This window comes from Lolium rigidum, chromosome 1, assembly GCF_022539505.1.
Source record: "Lolium rigidum isolate FL_2022 chromosome 1, APGP_CSIRO_Lrig_0.1, whole genome shotgun sequence".
Classification (NCBI taxonomy): domain Eukaryota; kingdom Viridiplantae; phylum Streptophyta; class Magnoliopsida; order Poales; family Poaceae; genus Lolium; species Lolium rigidum.
The window spans coordinates 112,856,639-112,878,598 of record NC_061508.1 but is presented as its reverse complement, the minus strand read 5'-3'; the positions used below and the strand labels follow the sequence as shown (position 1 = coordinate 112,878,598).

The 21,960-nt window shown below is 50.7% G+C and overlaps 1 protein-coding gene across 1 annotated transcript; it reads left to right on the top strand.

The window, feature by feature from the left end:
- Positions 1 to 17,814: 17,814 nt before the first annotated feature.
- LOC124680055 lies at positions 17,815 to 18,507 on the top strand. Its single transcript, XM_047215296.1, has one exon. It carries the CDS (start codon positions 17,815 to 17,817, stop codon positions 18,505 to 18,507), a length of 693 nt encoding a protein of 230 aa, XP_047071252.1.
- The last annotated feature ends 3,453 nt before the right edge of the window (positions 18,508 to 21,960 follow it).

Sequence of the window (21,960 nt, the reverse complement as noted above, 5' to 3'; positions counted from 1 at the left end):
AAAGGAAGCTTTGCGCTAGCCGATAAATGTGACAAAGATTTTCATCGACTGTCAGAAACTTTCGGGATGCAAGCGGAATACATGGAGTCAAGGCTTACGGCTGATTATGACGTGCTACCAGATGTGGGGAGGCCTAACAAGGAGCCAACCTTTAACACTGCAAAGGATTCCAAGGAGGTGCAGATTCACCCAACAGATCCGAAGAAGACGACGTCCATCGCGACAAACATGGACCTTGCATAGGAAAGCGCGCTCCTCGAGTTCCTCCGTGATCACTGGAAAATCTTCGCATGGTGTCCATCTAACATGCCAGGTGTACCCAGGGAACTTGCCGAGCACCACCTAAACTTGGATCCAATAGCAAGACCAATTAAGCAACCTCTAAGGCGTTTTTTGGAGCCAAACCGCAAAGCTATGTCCGTCGAAATTGATCGACTAAGAGAAGCCGGTTTCATTAAGGAGTTACATACAGAGGCCACATGGGTAGCAAACCCAGTGTTGGTCCCGAAGAAAAACACTAAAGTCCTTCGCATGTGTGTCGACTTTACGTGTCTCAACAAACACTGTCCAAAGGATCACTTTCCCCTCCCAAGGATCAATCAAATTATCGATTCCACGGTAGGATGTGAATGTCTTTCCTTCCTGGATGCTTATTCTGGTTATAACCAGATCAGATTGAAAGAAGAGGACAAGGTCAAAACAGCGTTCATCACACCTTACGGCGTGTTTTGCTATCGAACAATGCCCTTTGGTTTGAAAAACGGGGGAGCAACATATCGCCGGATGATGCGTATGCTTAGCAACACAGATTGGGAAAAACGTACAAGTATACATTGACGATGTCGTTATAACATCAAAAAAGGGGGCAACGTTGATCGAGGACCTGAAGGAAACTTTCGACAACCTTGAATTTTTTTGTCTCAAGCTGAATCCGACGAAGTGTTCTTTCGGCGTCCCTGCATGAGAACTTCTCGGGTTCCTAGTTTCAGCAAGAGGGATCGAAGCAAATCCCGAAAAAATCCAAGCCATCGTAACGATGAGGAAGCCAACGAAGTTGAAAGAAATACAGCAGCTAACTGGGTGAGTCGCAGGTTTAAGCAGATTCGTCGCCAGGTTGGGAGAAAAGGCGTTACCGTTTTACGCCTTAATCAAACAAGGAGAGAAGTTCCAGTGGAATGAAGAGGCAGATAGAGCCTTCGAGGATCTCAAACGCACGATCTCGACACCACCAATCTTGGTGGCGCCTAAAGAGAAGGAGCCCCTCTTGTTATATATTGCGGCTACACCTCAAGTGGTCAGCACGACACTTGTGGTCGAAAGAGAAGAAGAAGGAAAACTTCATGGAGTACAGAGGGCGGTATACTTCATCAGTGAAGTTTTATTGCCTTCAAAATAGCGGTACCCGCAGTACCAGAAACTGGCATATGGAGTGTTTACAACCGGAAGAAAGTTGCGGCACTATTTTTTGGCGCATCCGATAATAGTGGTCAACGAGGCGTCCTTATCCAATATACTAAACAATCCAGAAGCTACAGGTCGTGTATCCCTTTGGGGAATAGAACTTTCTCCTCCGGACATCACGTATGAAAAAAGAAAAGCAATAAAGTCGCAAATTCTGCCAGATTTCATCGTAGAGTGGATGGAGCTGCAAAATACAGGACCTCCGGATTTATCGAGAACCTGGACTATGAACTTCGACGGGTCCAAAAGGTTAGAAGGAGCTGGAGCATGCGTGATACTCATATCACCTGAAGGCGACAAATTAAAGTATGTCTTACGGATGACGTTCCCAAATGTGTCAAACAATTAGGCAGAGTACGAAGCTCTTATACACGGGATGAAGATGGCAAAAGCTTGCGGCGCAACTCGACTAAAAATCTTTGGCGACTCACAATTGGTGGCCCAGCAAGTCATGAACCAATGTGATGCAGTCAATGATAGCATGGTGGCATACAAAGAAGTGTACAACGAGCTCGAGAAATTATTTGATGGATGCGAGGTAAATCATATAAGCGGATCGAGCAATGATGAAGCCGACGTTCTTGCAAATATCGGGTCGCAAGGCCTCGCAATTCCACCAGGAGTGTTCTGGGAGGAAATAACAGAGAGATCAACAAAGCATAAGAAATTGAAAAAGAAGGAGAAGGAGGAAAAATCCGCGGGGGCTGCAAAAGAAACAGAAGAAGAAGAGGAACAGGATCTAGTATTGATGGTGCAAGTACCATGGATGCAAGTGTACATATCGTATATCCTAAGGAAAACAATACCCGATGATCCAGTTGAAGCAAGTCGAGTTATTCGACGGTCCAAAGCCTTCACAGTGGTCAAAGGGGAGCTGTATAAACGCAGTATTTCGGGTGTGTTACAGCGATGCGTTACACCCGAAGAAGGAAGGATAATCCTGAAGGACGTACACGAGGGAATATGTGGTCATCACGCGAGAAGTTGAGCTATTGCTGCCAAAGTTTTTCGAGCTGGATTTTACTGGTTGACAGCAATCGAGGATGCAAAGGAGATAGTACGAACTTGTGATGCGTGCCAGAGATTTGCCGCGAAACCTCATTCTCCGGCAGCAGAGTTGACGCCAATACCATTGTCCTGGCCCTTTGTTCAATGGGGCCTCGATATGGTGGGGAAGTTACATAAAGCTTCGCCAGGAGGATACGAGTATATGCTCGTCGCTGTCGACAAATTTACCAAGTGGATAGAAGCCAAGCCGATAAATTCACCAGACGCAAGCATCTGCAATAAAGTTCGTGAAAAGCATTGTTTTTCGGTTTGGAGTACCTCACAACATTGTCACGGACAATGGCAGTAACTTTACATCCAAGGAATTCAAGGCATATTGTGCAGAGATAGGCATCAAATTGCACTTCGCGTCAGTCGCACATCCACAAACCAACGGCCAAGTCGAAAAAGCCAATGGTATTATCTGCAACGGAAGGATTAGATGTATAGTGTGGATGATGATGGTTGTTTGCGAAGAACAGTAAAGAACAATTGCAGTAGATTGTATTTCAGATGTAAAGAATAGGACCGGGGTCCACAGATCACTAGCGGTGTCTCTCCCATAAGATAAGCAGATGTTGGGTGAACAAATTACGGTTGGGCAATTGACAAATAAAGAAGGCATAACAATGCACATACATATATCATGATGAGTACTATGAGATTTAATCGAGGCATTACGACAAAGTACATAGACCGCTATCCAAGCATGCATCTATGCCTAAAAAGTCCACCTTCAGGTTATCATCCGAACCCTCCCGGCATTAAGTTGTAAACAACGAGAAAATTGCATTAAGTATGGTGCGTAATGTAATCAACACAAATATCCTTAGACAAAGCATCGATGTTTTATCCCTAGTGGCAACGGAACATCCACAACCTTAGAACTTTCTCGTCACTCGTCCCAGCATTTAATGGAGGCATGAACCCACTATCGAGCATAAATACTCCCTCTTGGAGTCACAAGTATCAACTTGGCCAGAGCCTCTACTAGCAACGGAGAGCATCCAAGAACATAAATAACATATATGATAGATTGATAATCAACTTGACATAGTATTCAATATTCATCGGATCCCAACAAACACAACATGAAGGATTACAAATAGATGATCTTGATCATGATAGGCAGCTCACAAGATCTAACATGATAGCACAATGAGGAGAAGACGACCATCTAGCTACCGCTATGGACCCATAGTCCAGGGGTGAACTACTCACACATCGATCCGGAGGCGATCATGGCGATGAAGAGACCTCCGGGAGATGATTCCCCTCTCCGCCGGGGTGCCGGAGGCGATCTCCCGAATCCCCCGAGATGGGATTGGCGGCGGCGGCGTCTCTGGAAGGTTTTCCGTATCGTGGCTCTCGGTACTGGGGGTTTCGCGATGGAGGCTTTAAGTAGGCGGAAGGGCAGGTCAAGAGGCACCATGGGGGCCCCACACAACAGGGCCGCGCGGGCCCCTTGCTGGCCGCGCCGCCCTGTTGTGGCGGTGCCTCGTGGCCCCACTTCGTATCTCCCTCGGACTTCGGGAAGCTTCGTGCAAAAATAGGACCCTGGGCGTTGATTTCGTCCAATTCCGAGAATATTTCCTTACTAGGATTTCTGAAACCAAAAACAGCGAAAAACAAGAATTGGCTCTTCGGCATCTCGTCAATAGGTTAGTGCCGGAAAATGCATAAATATGACATATAATGTGTATAAAACATGTGAGTATCATCATAAAAGTAGCATGGAACATAAGAAATTATAGATACGTTTGGGACGTATCAGTAACCTCCACAACAAGTATGTATAATGTGGTACCGCCATAAACCTGGCATATGCTGGGCGCCACAACAAAGCGTGGCACGGTGATGGGAAATCCACGACTTCAAACTCCAGCCTCTCTATCCTGTAGTTTTCTCGAGTCCCAAACTGAATGTCGAGATTGATCTTCCCCTTGGCTTCTCTGGCGTAATTCCATGGAAACGCGTATCGGTTGGATTCAGATTTGCTACAGATATGTTCATCTTCCTTAGTGTATCTGCATACATAAGGTTTAGGCTGCTGCCTCCATCTATGAATACTCGCAATACGTCGAATCCCGCAATTACTGCTGGTAAGATAAGTGCTGACTGCCCTGGTCGAGGAATTTGCTGCGGATGATCCGCTATTGTGAAGCCAATGTCTTTCCCTGACCAATTGAGGTACTCAATCGTTGGTGGAGGCATCTTCTCTGCCATGAACACCTGTCGCGAGATTACTTTCTGAGCTCTATTGGATGGCCTGCCTTTCTGAATCATCGAAACCGCTCCATTGGAGTTGGGGTCAACGTAAGGTGGTGGCGCTGGTGCTGCCGCTATTCTAAGCTGATGTCGATTTTCTTCCGTAATTGCGGGAGGAGGTGGCAAGTGAATCTCACTCCTGGGCCCTTGCGGGTTTCTATTTGTCGCCTGGGCATTGGCATGCCCTGCCCACCTTAACATTGCCTGAAAATTTCGGCAATCCTTTTGCAGGTGTCCTGACTGTCTCTTTCCATTGTTGTCGAGATAAAAGTGCATCTGGCATGGCCCGTTCATCATCTCCTCGGGGACACGAAAGGTCTCGAAACCTAGGTCCATTGTTTGGCCTCGTTATTTCGGGAGTCATCTCTATTGTCGCCTCGCTGCTCGTTGCTCCTTTGATAATCATCTCTATTGTTTCCTCCAGCGCTTGCTCGAAATCCAGCCGAGATTTGGCCAGGTGCATCGTAACTCGAAAATTGTCGAGAAAATCGTTGTCTATTTTGAAAATTTCAACTGCGGTCCTCCTCTGGTGACCTGTGTCGTTTATTATGTACAGCATCCTCACCATCTGCCCATCTGTTTGCTATTTCCATTAATGTTGATATTGTTCTTGGGTTGGTTCTTCCCAAGTCCTCCACAAAATCTCCTCGTCGAACTCCTGCCACAAACGCATCTATCGCTCTCTCGTCAGATATATTTTCTGCCGAGTTTTTGATGATGTTCCACCTTTGAATGTACTTCCTCATTGATTCATCATGCTTTTTTCGACATGATCTCAACTCCTCTAGTGTCGCAGGCTTTTTGCAGGTTGATCGGAAGTTCTTGACAAACACATCCTCAAAACTGTCCTAGCTGTCGATGGAACCTGGGGGAAGCTTCTTTATCCACGATCTTGCGGCTCCGCTCAGGTGTATTTGAATGCTTTACATGGTTGTTGCTCTGGTTCCACCTATCAATTTTACCGTCTCCAGGTAGTCGACTAGCCAATCCTCGGGATCTTGCAGGCCATCAAATTTCTTGAAACTATCGGGTAGCTTGAATCCTGATGGGACTCGAGTTTTTCGGACTCGTCGCGTAAAACACGGGAGTCCACACATATCTTCTTCAGCAAATTCTGGTGACTGCCGATGTTCTCTTCTATCTTGTCGCGCTCTATCTACTCTGGCTTGAGTCGCTGTATCTCTGACTCCACTTGCTCTTGGTGGATCTTGCACTGCTGCAGTAGGTCTTGGGCTATTTTGTCTTGCAGTTCCTTCGGGAGGTGTGGCTGCGAACGCTGCTCCCATGGCTCCACACCCTGCCATGGCCATGTTATACAACGCTTCTCTTGGATCCCCTGGGGGTGGCCTGGACGCTAGGATGAAAGCTTGCGTTGCCATGTATCCTGCTTCCGGTGTTTTTGGAATGATATTCCCCCTCGTGTCGATTGACATAAAAGACATATCGAGGTTTTGAATTAAAGTCTCTCTTTCAGCTTCAGGTATATTTGCAGCCGAGATCTTGCTCTCCTTCGAGCTTCTCTGTGGCTATCTCCCGAAGTTCCTGATTGTCGACTTAAATCCGCTCTTCGCCTGCTTGATGCGGAAGCCGCCTCCCTTCTTCTGTTCAAAGCAGCTGTCTGTTTTTCCAATTCTCTTCCAGCTCGAGCGAGCCTATATTGGTAGGCCTGCAATTCTTCAGCCGTAGCAGTTGTCGCCATTGGTTCTGAACCATCCATAGCTCTTGCGGCTCTATCCCATGCTGCTTGTGGGAGTTGAACCCTAATACGTGGTGTAGGCCCGACATATCTATTGCCCAGACCTCGCCTTAGGTCAGAGGGATTGACATATGGATTTCCCAGTTCGTCGAAAGCCTCTGATGTCTCCTCCTGGTCGCGACTTGCTTCTCCAATGGCGTAAATCTGATGATATTTTGGATTCTGGACCTTACTGGGTTTGGTGACACCATCGTAGAGATTGGTGAAGACCTTTCCAACAGTGATGGATTTGTCGATGAAACTGAAGCTGTCGGTGTCACTCGAATCATCGCTTAAATAGGAGTCCGCATATGCATCCAAACGGGAGGGCGGGTGAGGAACAAAATCGACTAGACCAGTTTCGATCTGTTTACCTCTGTCCATTATGTTGCTTTCTACCGATGAAGTCGACGATCTTGAACGTGCCATCGAGATCAGCTCCTTGTCGCCTCTAAATCCCACAGACGGCGCCAATTGACAAGGTATTAACTTGTCAATGCCTACGAGTAGTAGACTAGGGTTTCGTTGGACGTAGAGGGCAAGTAGATCTCGAAGGTTTCAGCCGAAAAGTACTCGACAATGTAAAAGCTAAGGTTTGTGAGACAATGATTCGATGCTTTCTTTGTCCCTCGACTCCCCCTTTATAGGAGGCGGAGCCGAGGGATTCGTGATACACAAGTTTACAGAGTCCGGGAGGGTTTCTAACTTGTCCCGCAAGATTACAAATAATACTTCCTATTACAACTCTAGCTTTCCTTAACAGTATCTTGGGCTTCCGAATCTTCTTATCCTTCAGGTCGTGGGCCTTCAGTAAACCCTGGTACCTTCTTCGGCAGGCCCATTGGGGATGCCTATGTCAAGGGGTTTCTATTCTTCAGATAACCCAATTATTTTCATGGAAAATAAACTTGAGAAATTTTTGAATATGAAAATAATTCTTTATATGTTTAAATAACTCTCTTGCCTAAAGATTAATTTCATAATAGGGAAATTTATGCTTTGGTCAAGCAGAAGAAGTAGAAGAACAATACAAAGAATTATTTGGTTGTGGACCTGGACCCTACATTTAGATACCTAAGAGTTCAAATCCACTTTAGAAAACTCAATAATGGTGAGTGGAAACATGTGAAATACCAATTGAAAAAGAGTTTGCATATGTTGGCTGGCTAAATTTCTATCCGACTGAAACTTTCTGGTTCTTATTTGCTCGGTCCTTACTATCTTGCCAATGTTTTTCACTTTCATTCTTGAAATACCCAAAGGGGTACGAAAAATATTGGCCTTACTTATATCACTTTCTTTTGGAAAATTAATAGGAACAAACATTAACTAAGCGAAATATTGGCAGCAGATCCAAGGACCAAGGAGTTTAGGCGTGGAGGTTGTAGACATAAAAACAGATGTTTAACCATCAAGTGGTTATTTAACATTTAGATGAAGGAGTGTGGCAAGAGCAATTGCAGAACAAATACTTCTAATCTAAAAAGCTTTCACAAGAGCCAATCCAACCGATTTTCCTATTGGAAAAAAAAAATCAAAAGTAAGTCATGCATCATCTCTTTTCTAGAGGTTCTTTTCAAGTAGGAATTGGAACATGTCACTAGGTTATGGGAGAACACTTGGTTAGAAGACTCGCCAATCTCACATCAATATTCTACTTTGTATAATATTGTACAATGATAAGAAATTTCAGTGGCCACTGTTATGTCTTACGTCCCTCTAAATATAATTTTTTTGAAGGGCTTTAACTAAGAACGAGATGACTTCATTTAGTTCAGCGGTTGATGGATATTGAACTTTCTGTCGATTCAGATACCTTTAGATGGACTACATCCAATTAAGTTAATGTACCTTCAAATTAATATATGGACACAGTAGGTACCATCGTAATTCTATTTGCAAAGTAAAGCTACCACTGAAAATCATAATCTGTATGTGGTTCCTCAACCAAAAAGTACTTTTGCCTAAAGATAACTTGGCAAAGAGGAATTGTTAGGGTGATGAGAATTTAATTTTTATGATAAAGGAAAATAATGCAACACTTGTTTATATCTTGCCAATCTATCAGCTCGAACTAATACCACAAATTTATTCAGTAATTTGTTGAATGGTGTGGATAATAAGAAAGATAAAGTTTAAATCATTGTGAGTTTGTGCTTGAGCTATCTAAAACATGTGCGTTGTTCGTACAAATCAAGAGATACCTCTTTTTTGCAGGTTTTCACTCATTGGATCCATAATATCCTGTGGAAGCAAGGTGCAACAACTTTTTTTTTAGACCGAAGGCACGCAGTGCCCGACTTTAAATTAATAAAGCCCTGAGGCGAATACGGATACAAGAGTTTAAAACACACCCCACACACATAAAGCGACAGTTTCAGGCCACTCTGGCCAGGGCAGAGCCAAATTACAACTCAAGGGACGAACAAGGATGATGCTAAAGATTAAGTGGATGAACGACGAGGCTGGGGTGGAGTGCATGTCCGGTCGAAGATATCCTTAAGCATCACCTCCAGCTGGACCATCATCGGTTCGTCCTTGCTCCTTTGAAGGGGGCGCCACAGCTGCAAGTTAAGTCTGATCAGGAAAAAACAGTGCGCAGGTTGACTAGGGAACTTTGCTTCGATGGTAAATTTATTTCTCGTTTTCCAAAGCGCCCAGCAAATGGCCGCAAAGAGCACACGTAAAGTCCGCTGGGACTTGAAATTCAGATTATGAATGCAGCCCTCCCAGGCATTGAAAGAGGAGGGGTCCCATGTCACTCCGAGCATGTCCCTAACCCCCGCCCAGACGAATTTCGCAAGAACACAGCGGAAAAAGATATGGTCAACGTTTTCAGGGAGTCCACATAGGGCACACAACCCATCTGATGGACCCCTGCGCTTGAGAATTTGGTCGTTCGAGGGCAGGCGGCCTCTAGACATTTGCCACATGAAGATTTTGATTTTCGTGGGATACCTGTTCTTCCAAATCGCATTACTGAAAGGAGAGGCAGGACCTTGTGACAGCATGTTGTATAGGGATTTGACTGAGAAACGACCTGAACCTTCCAAATTCCAAGAAACTTTGTCTCTTCCTTCCGCCGGAACCACCTCCTCCAATTCCTGCACCAGTTGGACCCAAAGAGCGACTTCCTCTTCCCCAAAGGAGCGCCTAAAGAAGATGCGCCACCCATCACCCTCGTAGGCACGCACAATTGTGATCTCCGGGTCAGCACAGATTCGAAATAATCTCGCGTACCTCACGCTGAGGGCCGCGTCACCTGTCCAGTGATCTGTCCAGAACCGTACATCTGAGTTGCTGCCAGGTGAGAATCTCGCCCCCTGTTTAAAGATATCCTTAAGCTTGTGTAGGCTGTGCCAAAAAGGCGATCCTCCCACCGGGGAGGAAGAAAAAAATTGGTCCACGGGGTATTTTGCCTTGAGTAACTGCAGCCAAAGAAGTTTGCTGTCATCTTCAGTGAACAATCTCCAAATCCACTTTGTCATAAGGGCGAGGTTCATGAGCTTTGTGTTCATAACACCAAGCCCGCCCTGGGCCTTGGGTTTACAAATGTCCTCCCAGGCCACCATATGGTATTTTCTCTTATTCCCTTGTCCCTCCCAGAAGAATCTGCATCTGTGTCTGTCAAAACCTTCGTGTGTGCCATCCGAGAGGAGGAATAGGCCCATTGAGTAAATCGGAAGGTTTGACAGGCAAGCATTGATCAACGTTAAGCGGGCAGCCGACGACATGAATCTGCCCTGCCAAGGTTCCATCTTGAGGGCAACAGCGTTTACCAATGGCTCCATCTCAGCCATGGTGATTCTACGGCCACACATCGGAAAACCTAGGTAATTGAAGGGTAGGGTACCCTGCCTACAGCTCAAAAGATTGGCCACTCTATCCTGTTCGGTACCCGATGCCCCCAGCACCAGGACTTCGCTCTTATGGAAGTTAATCTTCATGCCGGAAAGCAGCTCGGCGTATAAGCAAGAATTTCAAGTTTGTGATGCCTAGCTGTGTGTTTTGAATGAGGATAACGGTATCATCCGCATATCGGAGGTGGGACACTCCCCCCTCAATCAGATGAGGAACCACCCCTTGAATATGACCTGAGTCACTCGCCCTCGACAGCATCTCATCTAATGCATCCGCAACCAGGTCAAAAAGCAGAGGGGAGATGGGGTCCCCTTGTCTGACTCCCCGTTTATTTCGAAAAAACGGGCCAATCTCCCCATTAATCGAAATGGCAGTCTGGCCACCGCTCACCAGCTGCATAATTCTGTGCATATACGCTCCACTAAAGCCTTTCCTGAGGAGCACTTCCTTCAGGAAATCCCAATTCACCCTATCATACGCCTTCTCAAAGTCGAGCTTAAGCACAATTGCCTGCAGATTCTTACTTGAAATCTCATGCAAAATTTCATGTAGAGCAAGAGCCCCATCATGAATGTATCTGCCCTTGATGAAGGCCGTCTGGGTGTGGGCAACGATCCTGTGCGCCACAGGAGAAAGCCTGGTGGCATACGCCTTAGCCACAAATTTAAATATCACGTTAATCAGCGCGATTGGTCGGTACTGCTTCATAGAATCTGCTCCCACAACCTTGGGTATGAGTGACAAAACTCCATAGTTTAGCCTGGCAACATCTACCGTTCCCAGGGCAAAACCGTTCACAATCCGTAGGACCAACCCTCCGAGTCCCGGCCGAAGTGCTTGAAGAAGCTCACCGAGAAGCCATCCGGGCCTGGAGCTGTATCTGTTTTGGTGTCCTTGAGCACCTCCTCCAGTTCCTCCATGGTAAAAGTACGCAACAGCTCCTCATTCTCCTGGTCCGTAACCCTTCCCCCTGCCGCCCAGAAGTCTTGCCGCAAACAGAGCAGCTTTGGTTCCTCTGAACCCATCAAAGCTCGATAAAAATCATACACATGTTGCGTGATCATCTGTTGATCAGAGATAACCCCTTCTTCAGTCTTCAAGTTCGAGATATGACAGCGGCGCCTTCTGCCATTTGCCACTGCATGAAAGTATTTCTTGTTTGCGTCCCCTTGAAGAGTCCATCTCAGTCTCCCCCTTTGTCTCCAGTACTCCTCCTCATCACTAAAAATCTGAATCAGCTGGTCCTCCAGGTGGTATCTCAAGCCCCAGCCCTCTGCATCCAAGCCCTGTTCATCAGCAATCCTGTCCAGGTTCTGGATCTGAGCTAAAATATCCGCCTTGATAACCCTGCGTTCCTTTCCCAGGTTTGCGCTCCAGCCCTTCAAGCATTGTCTTAGGCCACTGGCTTGCCCATGCCAGACGTCGATCGGGTCCCTGGGGTTCACCCTGGTAGCTAGTAATTCTCCCCACCACGACTTCACCTGTTCCGCAAACCCAGGGACTGCAAGCCAACTGTTCTCAAAGGTGAACCTGGCAATCCTGCGAGGTGCATTCTCCCCTGAGTCGAGAATCAGTGGCGTATGATCCGAACCAATACGAGTTTCCGCAGTCAAACGCGCCAAAGGGAAGCGCAGATCCCACTCGTGGGAGACAAAAGCACGATCAAGGACGCTCCCGACCGGGTTTGATTGTTTGTTGGTCCAAGTATATGCTGCTCCAGCTTCTAACAACTTCCAACAAAGCCCACCCGGCAATAGCATCATTGAAAAGATTCACCAACGCCCGCCTGATATTGCTGTTGTTCTTATCCTGAGCTCCGCGAATCAGGTTGAAGTCGCCCATCAACATGATTGGGAACTCACTGCTATCCACCCTTCCTTCCAACTCTTGGAGGAAAGAGGGAGAGCGCGCGTGGTCCGCTGGCCCGTAGACCCCAATAAATTCACACTTGAACTTATTTGGTCGGTGGTATAACTTGGCGCTGAGGAAGAACTCACCCTGAGCCAGCGCACCCACCTCAAACATGCTGTCTCTGATCCCCATCAGCATGCCTCCAGAACGACCTGAAGCCGGAGCCCAATGCCAGACAAACTGCTCCCCTTCGACCAGATTCCTCAATTCCTGATCAGTGAAGTCCTGTCTCATAGTTTCCTGTAAGAAGATGATGTCGATCCTTTCTTTCTTAATGTACTCCTTAAGTTGGGTTTTTCGACCACTCCGGCCAAAACCCCGAAAATTCCAACCTAGAGCTTTCATTTGGACACCCCGGTAGAAGCCCGTGCTTGGCGAGCTGGTGTGTCCCTCAAATTGGGCCGAGGGCCCGTGAAGTGCTCCCTTTCCTTCCTCCTCGAGGATCTTGCGACTTTGGCCATATCTGCGAGGGTGATCCGCTCCGGGTCAGTCCCTCCCGTGTTAGATGGGTCCTCCATAGGTAAATCCTGAGCAACACTTGCAGGATTGGCCACGCTTTCCGCTAGGTTTTGCTTCAGTTTCTGTGTTTCTTCCTCTTTCGATTTGGCTTTCAAAGCAGCTTCAGAGAGCCGGGCCTGGGCAAGCTCCTTGGCACGGATCAAGGATAAAAGAGAGGAAGGCGAACTACCAGAAACATCCAACCCTAGACCCGCATCCCGCGCAACCCCCCAAAGATGTGAATCTGAAACCGAGGGGAGAACCAAGAAAGGGTCGGTAGGCGCTGTGGCGGAGGGCGTACCTTGGTCTTTCTGAGCTGCACGCTTGGAAGCCGAGAGCAGCACATGCTCTGGGTTCGCGCCCTTGCCCCTGGAACTGCGGCGTGTCGCAGTGACTGGCGAGGAAGTCACCACGGCACGCGGGGCCTTGACGCCCGGCTTCTTCTTGATGCGTGACGGCGGGTTGTCCACTTCACCATCCTGTTTGCGCTTGAGCTTGGCAATCTTCTCCACGAGCGTCTCCTGGTCGTTCTCCCAGTCCTCAGGGCTCTCCCACCCCACCTCCAGCTTGTCCTCCGCCGACATCCCCTGGCGCTTAAGGATGTCAGGGGAGATGGGATCCTCTGACTTGGATTCACTGGAGGTCTGCGCCTTCTCCGATGCCTGAGGGACCGGGGACAGGCACGATTTTGCAGGAGGGAACAGCTCCGATTCAGTCAGGTTAGATCCATACTGGTTGAACGGGATCGGCTTCAAGTTGGACTTTGGTGGGGCAGAAGCAGGTTTCGTGGCAGAGTAATCCTTGAGCGAGGGGAGAGGGACACTGCTGCTACCCACCGAGGACTGAAAAGGAAGGGGCTTCTGTATCTGTTCTTTCGGGGGGGGCTCTTGTCCGCGGACCCGTCTTTGCCTGCCTCAGCTTCGCCAGCCTTTGTGCTTGTAACATCACACATTGGCCCCTTGTCCTTGCTCTTCATGTTGCTCCTCTTCCAGTGGGGCGCAGAGCGGCTCTGATCCTCAGTCTCCTCTTCATCTTCCTCATCCTCTCCGTTGCTCGGGCCTGGTGGCGGAGGTTTGGGGTCACTGGCGCTGGCCTTGGCATACTCCACAGACACGCCCAGGCGGAACCCTTGCATATTGACGAACAGCAGGATCGAGGAAGGGATTTTGTCCGGGGCATGACAGTGAAACAGCATCCTCACCGGACCATCTAGGGCCGCCAGAGAGTCTTCATCCACCACGCGCGGGCGACCCAGCATCTTGGTGCCCTCCAGCAGAAGGTCCACGGAACGAAGCACCTCAGGGACTCCGGAGAGGTGGACCCAGATCTTGGTGAGGGCCAGGGAGGCTTGAGGAGTCGCAGTGGCGTCGGCAAACAGCACCGAGATCTTGCTGACTGGGAGGGCGATGCCCCCAGCGTTCTTGCAGAGGTTCTTGCAAAGATTGAGGCTCGCCTTGGTTGGGAACACCACCGCAAAGTCAGTATCACTGATGCGTCTGACCCTCCAGTCCCAGTTGTCTTCCACGAGAGCCTTTAGGTCTTGCGTTAGGAGATCACAGGTCATGGTGTTCTCCACAGCAATGACCAGGGCCGTGTGGGCAGAGCCCTCGCCCGGTCCCACCGGCAGCGCCTCCTCCTCCACCTCCAGGCAGTGGAATCCAACGCCATCGATCGCATAACCGTACCACTGCAAGGAGGCCTTCTTGGGGTTCTTGGGACACATACCCGTGGTGTGCCCATCCAGATCACAGACGCCGCAGTGCGCCGGGAAGTGGCAGCCCGACTGGTAGTGTCCATCTCTGCTGCAGTTGTAGCACTTGATATTCGCCTTCTTGGCGGCCGGCACCACCTCCGCCGCGTCAGAGGAGGCTACCGGCGGCGGGGTCGGAGCCGGAGGGGCCTGGGGCGTCGAGTGCGACACCGATTTGGCCTTGGGCGGATGGGCCCCTTGTCTGTTGATTCCCCACTTCTTCTTGTGTTGGTCGCGAGCACCTGACGACCCCGCTGCAGGACGCTCCTCTTCCTCCCGCCATCGGCCACCGTCCCGCCGCCACTCTGGCTCGCGGGCACGGTCGCGGGCCCAGTCGCGGTCGCGGTCGCGGCGGCGGCTCTCTTCCGCAAAGCTTCTCCGTTCGCGCACCTCCCGCTCGTAGCCACGGCCCTCCTCGGAATTGAACTCGTCGAAGCTTCTCTTGTTGCTCCCCACCCTCGAATCACCACGCCCACGCTCCATACTCACCGGCGGCGACCCGACGGCCGAGGCGGAGGAGAGGCGGCGAGGGATTTGGCCGGTGGATCTAGTGGATCTGAGCCAGGCGCGCACGTCTGAGAGAGTGGCGGCGTGACTGAGTGTGAGATCTAGGGTTCCCACGGGGATCCAACGCCACTTAAGTAGTGGCGCGGATCCGACGTCCCCACCTGGGCTGGGCTGGGGAGCTGGGTTGGGCCTTTGAAAGGCCAGAGGCACGGTCTACCCACAACCCACTGCGAGGGGAGCAGCACCCGCGGGCCCCCGCACTGGCCCACAGCCAGAAACAGTGGGAGTGGGGACACTGGGGTCCACCGGTCTCGGGCCCACCACGCTGGCGGCCACCGGCCCTGTCTCTCCCCCACTGGCAACGGACGGCTCAGGCGGCGCCGCCTTCTCCTTGCCGTCAAACGCCGGCGGACGAGTAGCCGCCCCTGGAGCCACACCGGAGAACTCCACGGAGCGCGACCGGATCTGGGGATCCCAGGTCACCTCCCTGCCTCCAAGCTGCCCAAGCGGACAAGCCGCCGTAGATCCGGCCACCGCCCGAGACCGCGAGCCGCGCCCACCCGGCGCCCAAGCTCGGCGACGTCCTCCTCGCAGCTTCGCGTTACCCACCCTGGTCCACGCGGAGTCGAGATAGTCCCCAAAGCACGCCGGAGAGGGACCAGATCTGGAGGGCACGGGCGACTCCGGCACCTCCAGCTGCACCTGAACGTCCTCCTCATCGTCTGAACTCTCCCCTGCCAGAGCCCAGAACCGCGACCCACCCCGGTGCGCCGCTGCCACCGACGGGGACCGGCCGGAGGGAGCTCGCCGTCGCTCGGCGAGGGGGCAGGCCGCAGAATCGCCCGCCGCGTCGCCCTTTCCGTCGCAGGAGCCCTCTCCAACGGTCATCTTCCATTAAGCTCGCACTTCCTTCAAATATATTTTGTCCAGGTGCAACAACTTGATATCAGAATATCATATTAATGCAAATACACTTCACTTTATTTGCTTTTATTAGATGGTTGATTCATGTTTCATCGTTATGTGATCCATGACACCATGAGTGATACCAAGGACGAGGTATGGCATGAAAGAGATTCCTCTCTCGTCCGTACTAATCAGGGAGCGCCTATATAGTTTATCCCAGGAATGTCTCGTGGTTGACAAAAATTGCGTCGGCACATATGCATGTTTGGTGTTTGTTAAATGGAGAGGGCGATCTTTGGGGATCATCTCGGGTTCTAAACAAACTTCTTGTCAGATAATACGTTCTAGCTAGTTGCTGGCCTGATACGATGTGTGTGTCAATCCAGCGAGGCTGCTAACCATAGCAGATTTTGTTTGCTGTCTTATGTGTTCTTCCTAGCACCTACCTCAGCCTAAGGTGATACGTGTCACTACGTGAACCGAATTGCGGCACTATACTCAGTGTTGTTTTATTTCTACGAATTAGGATGCATGCATCAGCCTGACGACAGACTGACTGGTATGCTAGTACAAATTACGGGATATTTCTGGGATATAAACATATGCACACATATCGGAGGTCCTCTGTACATTATAGTTCCATGATCTTGGAAGCTACAGCGAATTGAAACCTGAAGTTTCTCACAATCTGCTTTCCCTTGGATGCCACACAAAAAATTCCAGACAATCTTGCATCATTAGCAGCACGACGAATACTGTCTGCAGATATGCATATAGTGTGTTTCGATTTATCAGAGCGGCGGCAACAAAGATGAAGCAAACCTTCGATGTGCCGTACTATGAATTGAGTAATTTGATCAGAGACGTCTGAACCTTGCGTTTTTGGCAGATGAATATAAATGGCGGATCCTGCTTCGGATCGCAGGAACATGGCTCAACACTGACGAAATTTCCATGAACTTCTGCTATCTTGTCTGACCAGGCCACGTTCATCTGAACCCGGCAACGCATCAACCATCACCCGAGCGTGCATCAACCTCTGCATGCTGGCAGCGCAACCAACATGACAACCCAGCTATGTTGGTTAGCCATGCGTTACTGAATTTGGACAACTAGCCATGGACATCAGCATTGTCTGTGCCTGCGGGTGGTCATGCAATCATAAGCGGATGGAGATTCCTGCAGCAATGTTGCCCATTTTGCTCGCCTCAGGCAGTATTCTAAAATCTCAACTTCACCAAACAGCAGTATCCTTCGCTCCGTTCGTCAAATTCATCTTCAGTTCATTTCAAACACCAGATACAATCAAGAATCAAACAAATTGATTTCCTTCAGGTAACCACTGCAGTAGTTGTTTGTTTTTGGCACTTCCTTCTACCCCAATAAACAGCATACTTTCCTGACAATGTCAGTTCACATTTCACACAAATATCTCAGCCAGAGAACTGAAACTTACTATTCACTGAACATGCACATAGATGCTTGTCTTTCATGAGGATGACCATCAAAACCTGCATCACGCTCTGTAAACTTGCCTGATCCAAAATCAACCTAAACACTCGTGCAGTGTGCCCTGTAACCAACAACTGAGACATGCCAGCCATATAATCCCACTCATTGAGGTTTGCTGTGCTAACCAAACACCGAAAAGCATATCACTTACAAAATAATCCAGATCATATGGAGATTAGTTGGATGAGATTCTCGCTGTCGACTGCTCTGTTCATCCTACTATTGCTTCAGCCACTCCGATATAAATACAGGGAGAACCCCAAGGCTTGGGCATCAACAAGCTCCAACTCGTCTTGCCAACCATTCTCCTCCATCTACATACAGAAGAACAAAAGAATCAAAGCTCCAGTCTCCAAGCATGGCTTACCATCAAAGATCTTCAAGCGCACCTTCCAGCCCGCGCTCAAACAAGCCTGAAATCGAGCAGCAGCTCCAGAGCCTGAGCATAGCCATCACTTCGCCATCGGCGACCATCGATACGTCATGCGATGGTTTGAGGAGACTTGAAGGCATGTACAGCTCCATCGAGGAGATGATATGCACGCCCAGCAACCAAGTCAGCCTTTGCCAAACTCAGCAAAGGAATGCAGTGGAGGCAGAGCTTGGACGGTCAGTCGTCTTGCTCGACCTCTGCAACGCCATGCTCGAGAGTTTCATGGAGCTGAAGATGACTGTTCAAGAGCTCCTCTTGGCTCTCAGTAGAGGAGAAGATGCATGTGCTCAAGTCAAGGCGTACATCCGGCTATCCAAGAAGGCACAGAAACAGTTCAAGAAGATCAGCAAGAAGAGTGTTTCTGACAAGGACTGTAGGGTGGTGATGCTTATGGCAGAAGCGAGAGAGATGACCATCTCTCTGCTTGAATCCACATGCAGAGTCCTGTCAAAACAAGTCGAGATGCCCAAGACATTCCAGAGGAGTAAATTCATGTGCGAAGAGGAGAAACTGCGGGCACTAGAGAGCAGCATCGGTGATCTTGAGATCGGAGTGGAACTTCTGTACAGGAGATTGATCCAAAACAGAGTTTCCCTCCTGAACACTCTTAGCTTGTAATTACCTTGAGCTCTAGTACCCTGCGGTTGTCATCCACCTTTTAAAGGATCAGTCAATCAACCTAACAGTTTTGCATCATGTACACTCAGTGAAATGAAAAGTAAAGAAAAGGCGTTTTGTTAATTTCATTTTGTGAATTTATAACATATGCAAGACTCAAATTAGAGAAATTACAAGTGACCATCCTAGGAGCTCTCTCAAGACCTATGCATTCGAGGTAGTCGGATCGCTCTCCCAAGATGTTTTCTGCCGTTGGATCTTCATCAGTTTCTGCACAAGGTCGAATGTTCCCAGGGGATGCTAATCTAAATGACTTGGTTTTCACAATTCACACATAAATTACTACTCCTCACTCTCACTTGCTCTAACTTGCAGCAAGCTCTGACTTGCTAAAACATGCCAGTTCCAACCCTCAAGCTCTAACCATGTGGTTAGCACAATGATTTGCAAGGGGAACACCCACTGCTGATTGACTAGAAAGATTCAAGCCAACACACATGCAACCAATAATACTCAATAAACAACCCAGCAAAGAACCTTCCTCACACACATTTCAATGATAATAGGAAGTACTGCATTTGGGAAGTTTTGATACCAATAGCTGCCAGTGTTAAGCACGTTTGGGAAGTTCTGAAGTTGGAGAAAGTTGGAACGTGCAGCTTCTGACAATCCCATTTTGCCGCCTATGATGCATCAGGAAAGCTAAGAGCATCTCCATCCGCGTCTCCCAAACCGTATCCCAAAAGGATTTGGGGTGCGCCGAACAAAAAAAGTTTCCAGCCGCGACTCTCAAAGTCTCTTTTTGTCCGGCGCGGTCCAATACGGTGTCCGGCGCCCCGAGCCCGTCCCCGGTACACAGGGGACGCTCCGGGCACGCCGGACACAACGAAAAGCGAGGCGAGGCGTGGCGGGACCGACGCGTCAGCGGCACATTCAAGTTTGAACCTAACCGTCGCTTACCTCGCGACGGAAGTTATTGGCGCGTAGTGAAGCGTTGCAGCTTTGCCTTAATGGCGAATGAGGGGCAGGCGAGACGTCTCGTCGGTGTTGCGCAGCCTCCACGCGTTGCCGGCGTTCGCACGCCACCGCGCTTTCTTCCCGCCGCTTCTGGCCTCTTCTCGCGCTATCTTCCCGCCGGCGTCTATAAATGCCCCTCCCCCCCGGCTCAATGGCAGCCACCACAGCCGCCGGCACCCCTTTCTCCGCCGCAAGCACAACCCTCGTCGCTCGAACACCACTGCGCAATGATGAGCCGCCCCGGCGCCGGCCAGTTTCCTCCACCACCGTCTCCACCACCCCCTCCACCACCGGAAGCAACGCAATTCAACATCGACGTCGCCGCGGAGGAAGAGTCGCGGCGGCGCTGGGCGGAGAGGTGGCGTGCAGAGCGGAGGCATCGGCGGAGGCAATCGAGCAGCGGGAGCGTCAGCAGCGGGAGGCGGCGGCGGGAGACCCCAAAGCTGGGGAGAGAACGCGGAGTGGGAGGAGGCGACGCTGGCGGACACCATTGCGGCGTTCGACGCTGCCACGGCGGAAGAGGCGCGGCGCGCTGGACGGAGGAGATGGCCGAGCGGTAGTGTGCAGAGCGGCATCGCGAGCACATGGAGCGGGAGCTCCAGTACCGTGAACGGCGGGAGGCGATCTAGCAACGGCGGCGGGAGGCGGTGGAGCGTCAGCAGCGACAGGCGGCGAAGGAGCATCAGCAGCGGCAGGCGGCGCTGGCCGCTACAGAGGCGGCCTGGGGGGCGCGAGCGGATGCGTTGGCGGCGCAACTGGAGGCACAACTGGAGGAGGAGGAGGAGCAGGAGGCGGGGGAGGAAGAGGCGGAGCAGGAGGACGACAACGACGACTTCGAGTGGCCCGACGATGATGGGCTGCACCCTGACGAGGCGGCGGATCAGCAACGAGCGCTCGTCGAGTCCTTCGAGTCGGAGAAGAAGCTCCTGGATGACGCTCGTGCCCGCGAAAATGCGTTGATTTGTCGCGCTGTCGACCTCTCCCTCCAGGTGGCACGGGGAGGGTGGGCGAGGACGTGTTGCTGGAGCAGTGGTGTCTGTTCACCGCCCTACGCATGGAAAGGCGGCGCGCGCAGGCGGCGGAGGGGAGACGATGGGGCGGGGCCGTCGAAAGCACCGCCGGGCGGCTAGTAGGCTAGGATTTAGAAGAAATCTAGCCATTTTCATTCAAATTTTATAATATATAATTAAATTTGAATGAAAACCTTTATTTTCGTGCACTTATATTTATTGGGGGTGTTCGCGTCCCCCAGACGCGACACGAACGAAACACGTCTTCCAAATGCTCGATCCAACGCCGTTTGGGGGATAGTTTGGGGGACACGAGCTTTAAGATTATTTACAGCAGGAAAGACGAATGCTCGGATGAGACTGCTCGCATGCCCAAGCCCGAGCAACTTTATCGCGCCCTACATGGGCTAATACAGTTGCTCGGGCCAGAGAATGTAAGAGCATCTCCACCGGCGCCCCCGATAGCTTTTTGGGGGCCGGGAGCTAAAATGGGCTCACACCGGCGCGCCCCACACGGCGCCGGCGATTTTCCGAGCCCAATAGAAGCGCCGGCAACTTCGTGCCGGCCCCTTCGCCAAGGGCGCGAATCGGGCGCGCCGGCGCCTCGCGAGGCTGAAAATTTTGGGCGTGGGAGCCGCCTGTATGTGATGCCAGGGCGCCGCGCAGGATATTTTACCGCCACGACGCTGCGCGGGAAATTATCCCGCTGTGACACCGCGCGGGAGGTTTCCCGCCTCGCCGGCGGTCTATATTATCCCTCCTCCCCTGCCTCGATAGTGCAAAAACCCTAGAAAAATAGCACAATGTTCGATTCGTGGGACGAGGCAGTGGTAGAGACGTCCCTAGAAGTCGTGGAAGCGGACCCGCAGCTCGCAGAGTACGAGGCGTGGGAGGAGGCGGTGGTAGCGGCGACCGTGGATGCCCACGTTGCGGACGAGAGGCAGGGCCAGGAGGCGGAGCGGCGGCTGTGGGTGACCGAGGAGGCGCGGCGGGAGGCGGCGAGCGAGCGCCGGTGGGAGGCGCGACGGCAGAAGGGGTGGGAGGAGCTTGCGCTGCGGCGGTTGCAGCGGGAGGAGACGCGGATTCAGGAGGAAGTCTACGAGCAGCGGCGTTTGGCGGAGTTGCAGCTTCGCCTACAGAGGCAGGAGTTGGATCACTGTCGGCGGCGGGAGGACCTGGAGCGGTGGCCGCGGATAGAGACGCCTACTTGACGTTCGTGGCGGAGAGAGCAGGGGATTATCGACGGAGGAGCAGCGGAGAGAGCATGGGAGAGACCACCGGAGAGAGCAGTGGGCGATCGTCCACCTCCATAGATCCAAGTAGCTGTAGAGATTCGTAGCATAGAAAACAAAAAAATTCCTACCGCGAGAACGCAATCCAAGCCAAGATGAAATCTAGAAGACGGTAGCAACGAGGAGATGAACGA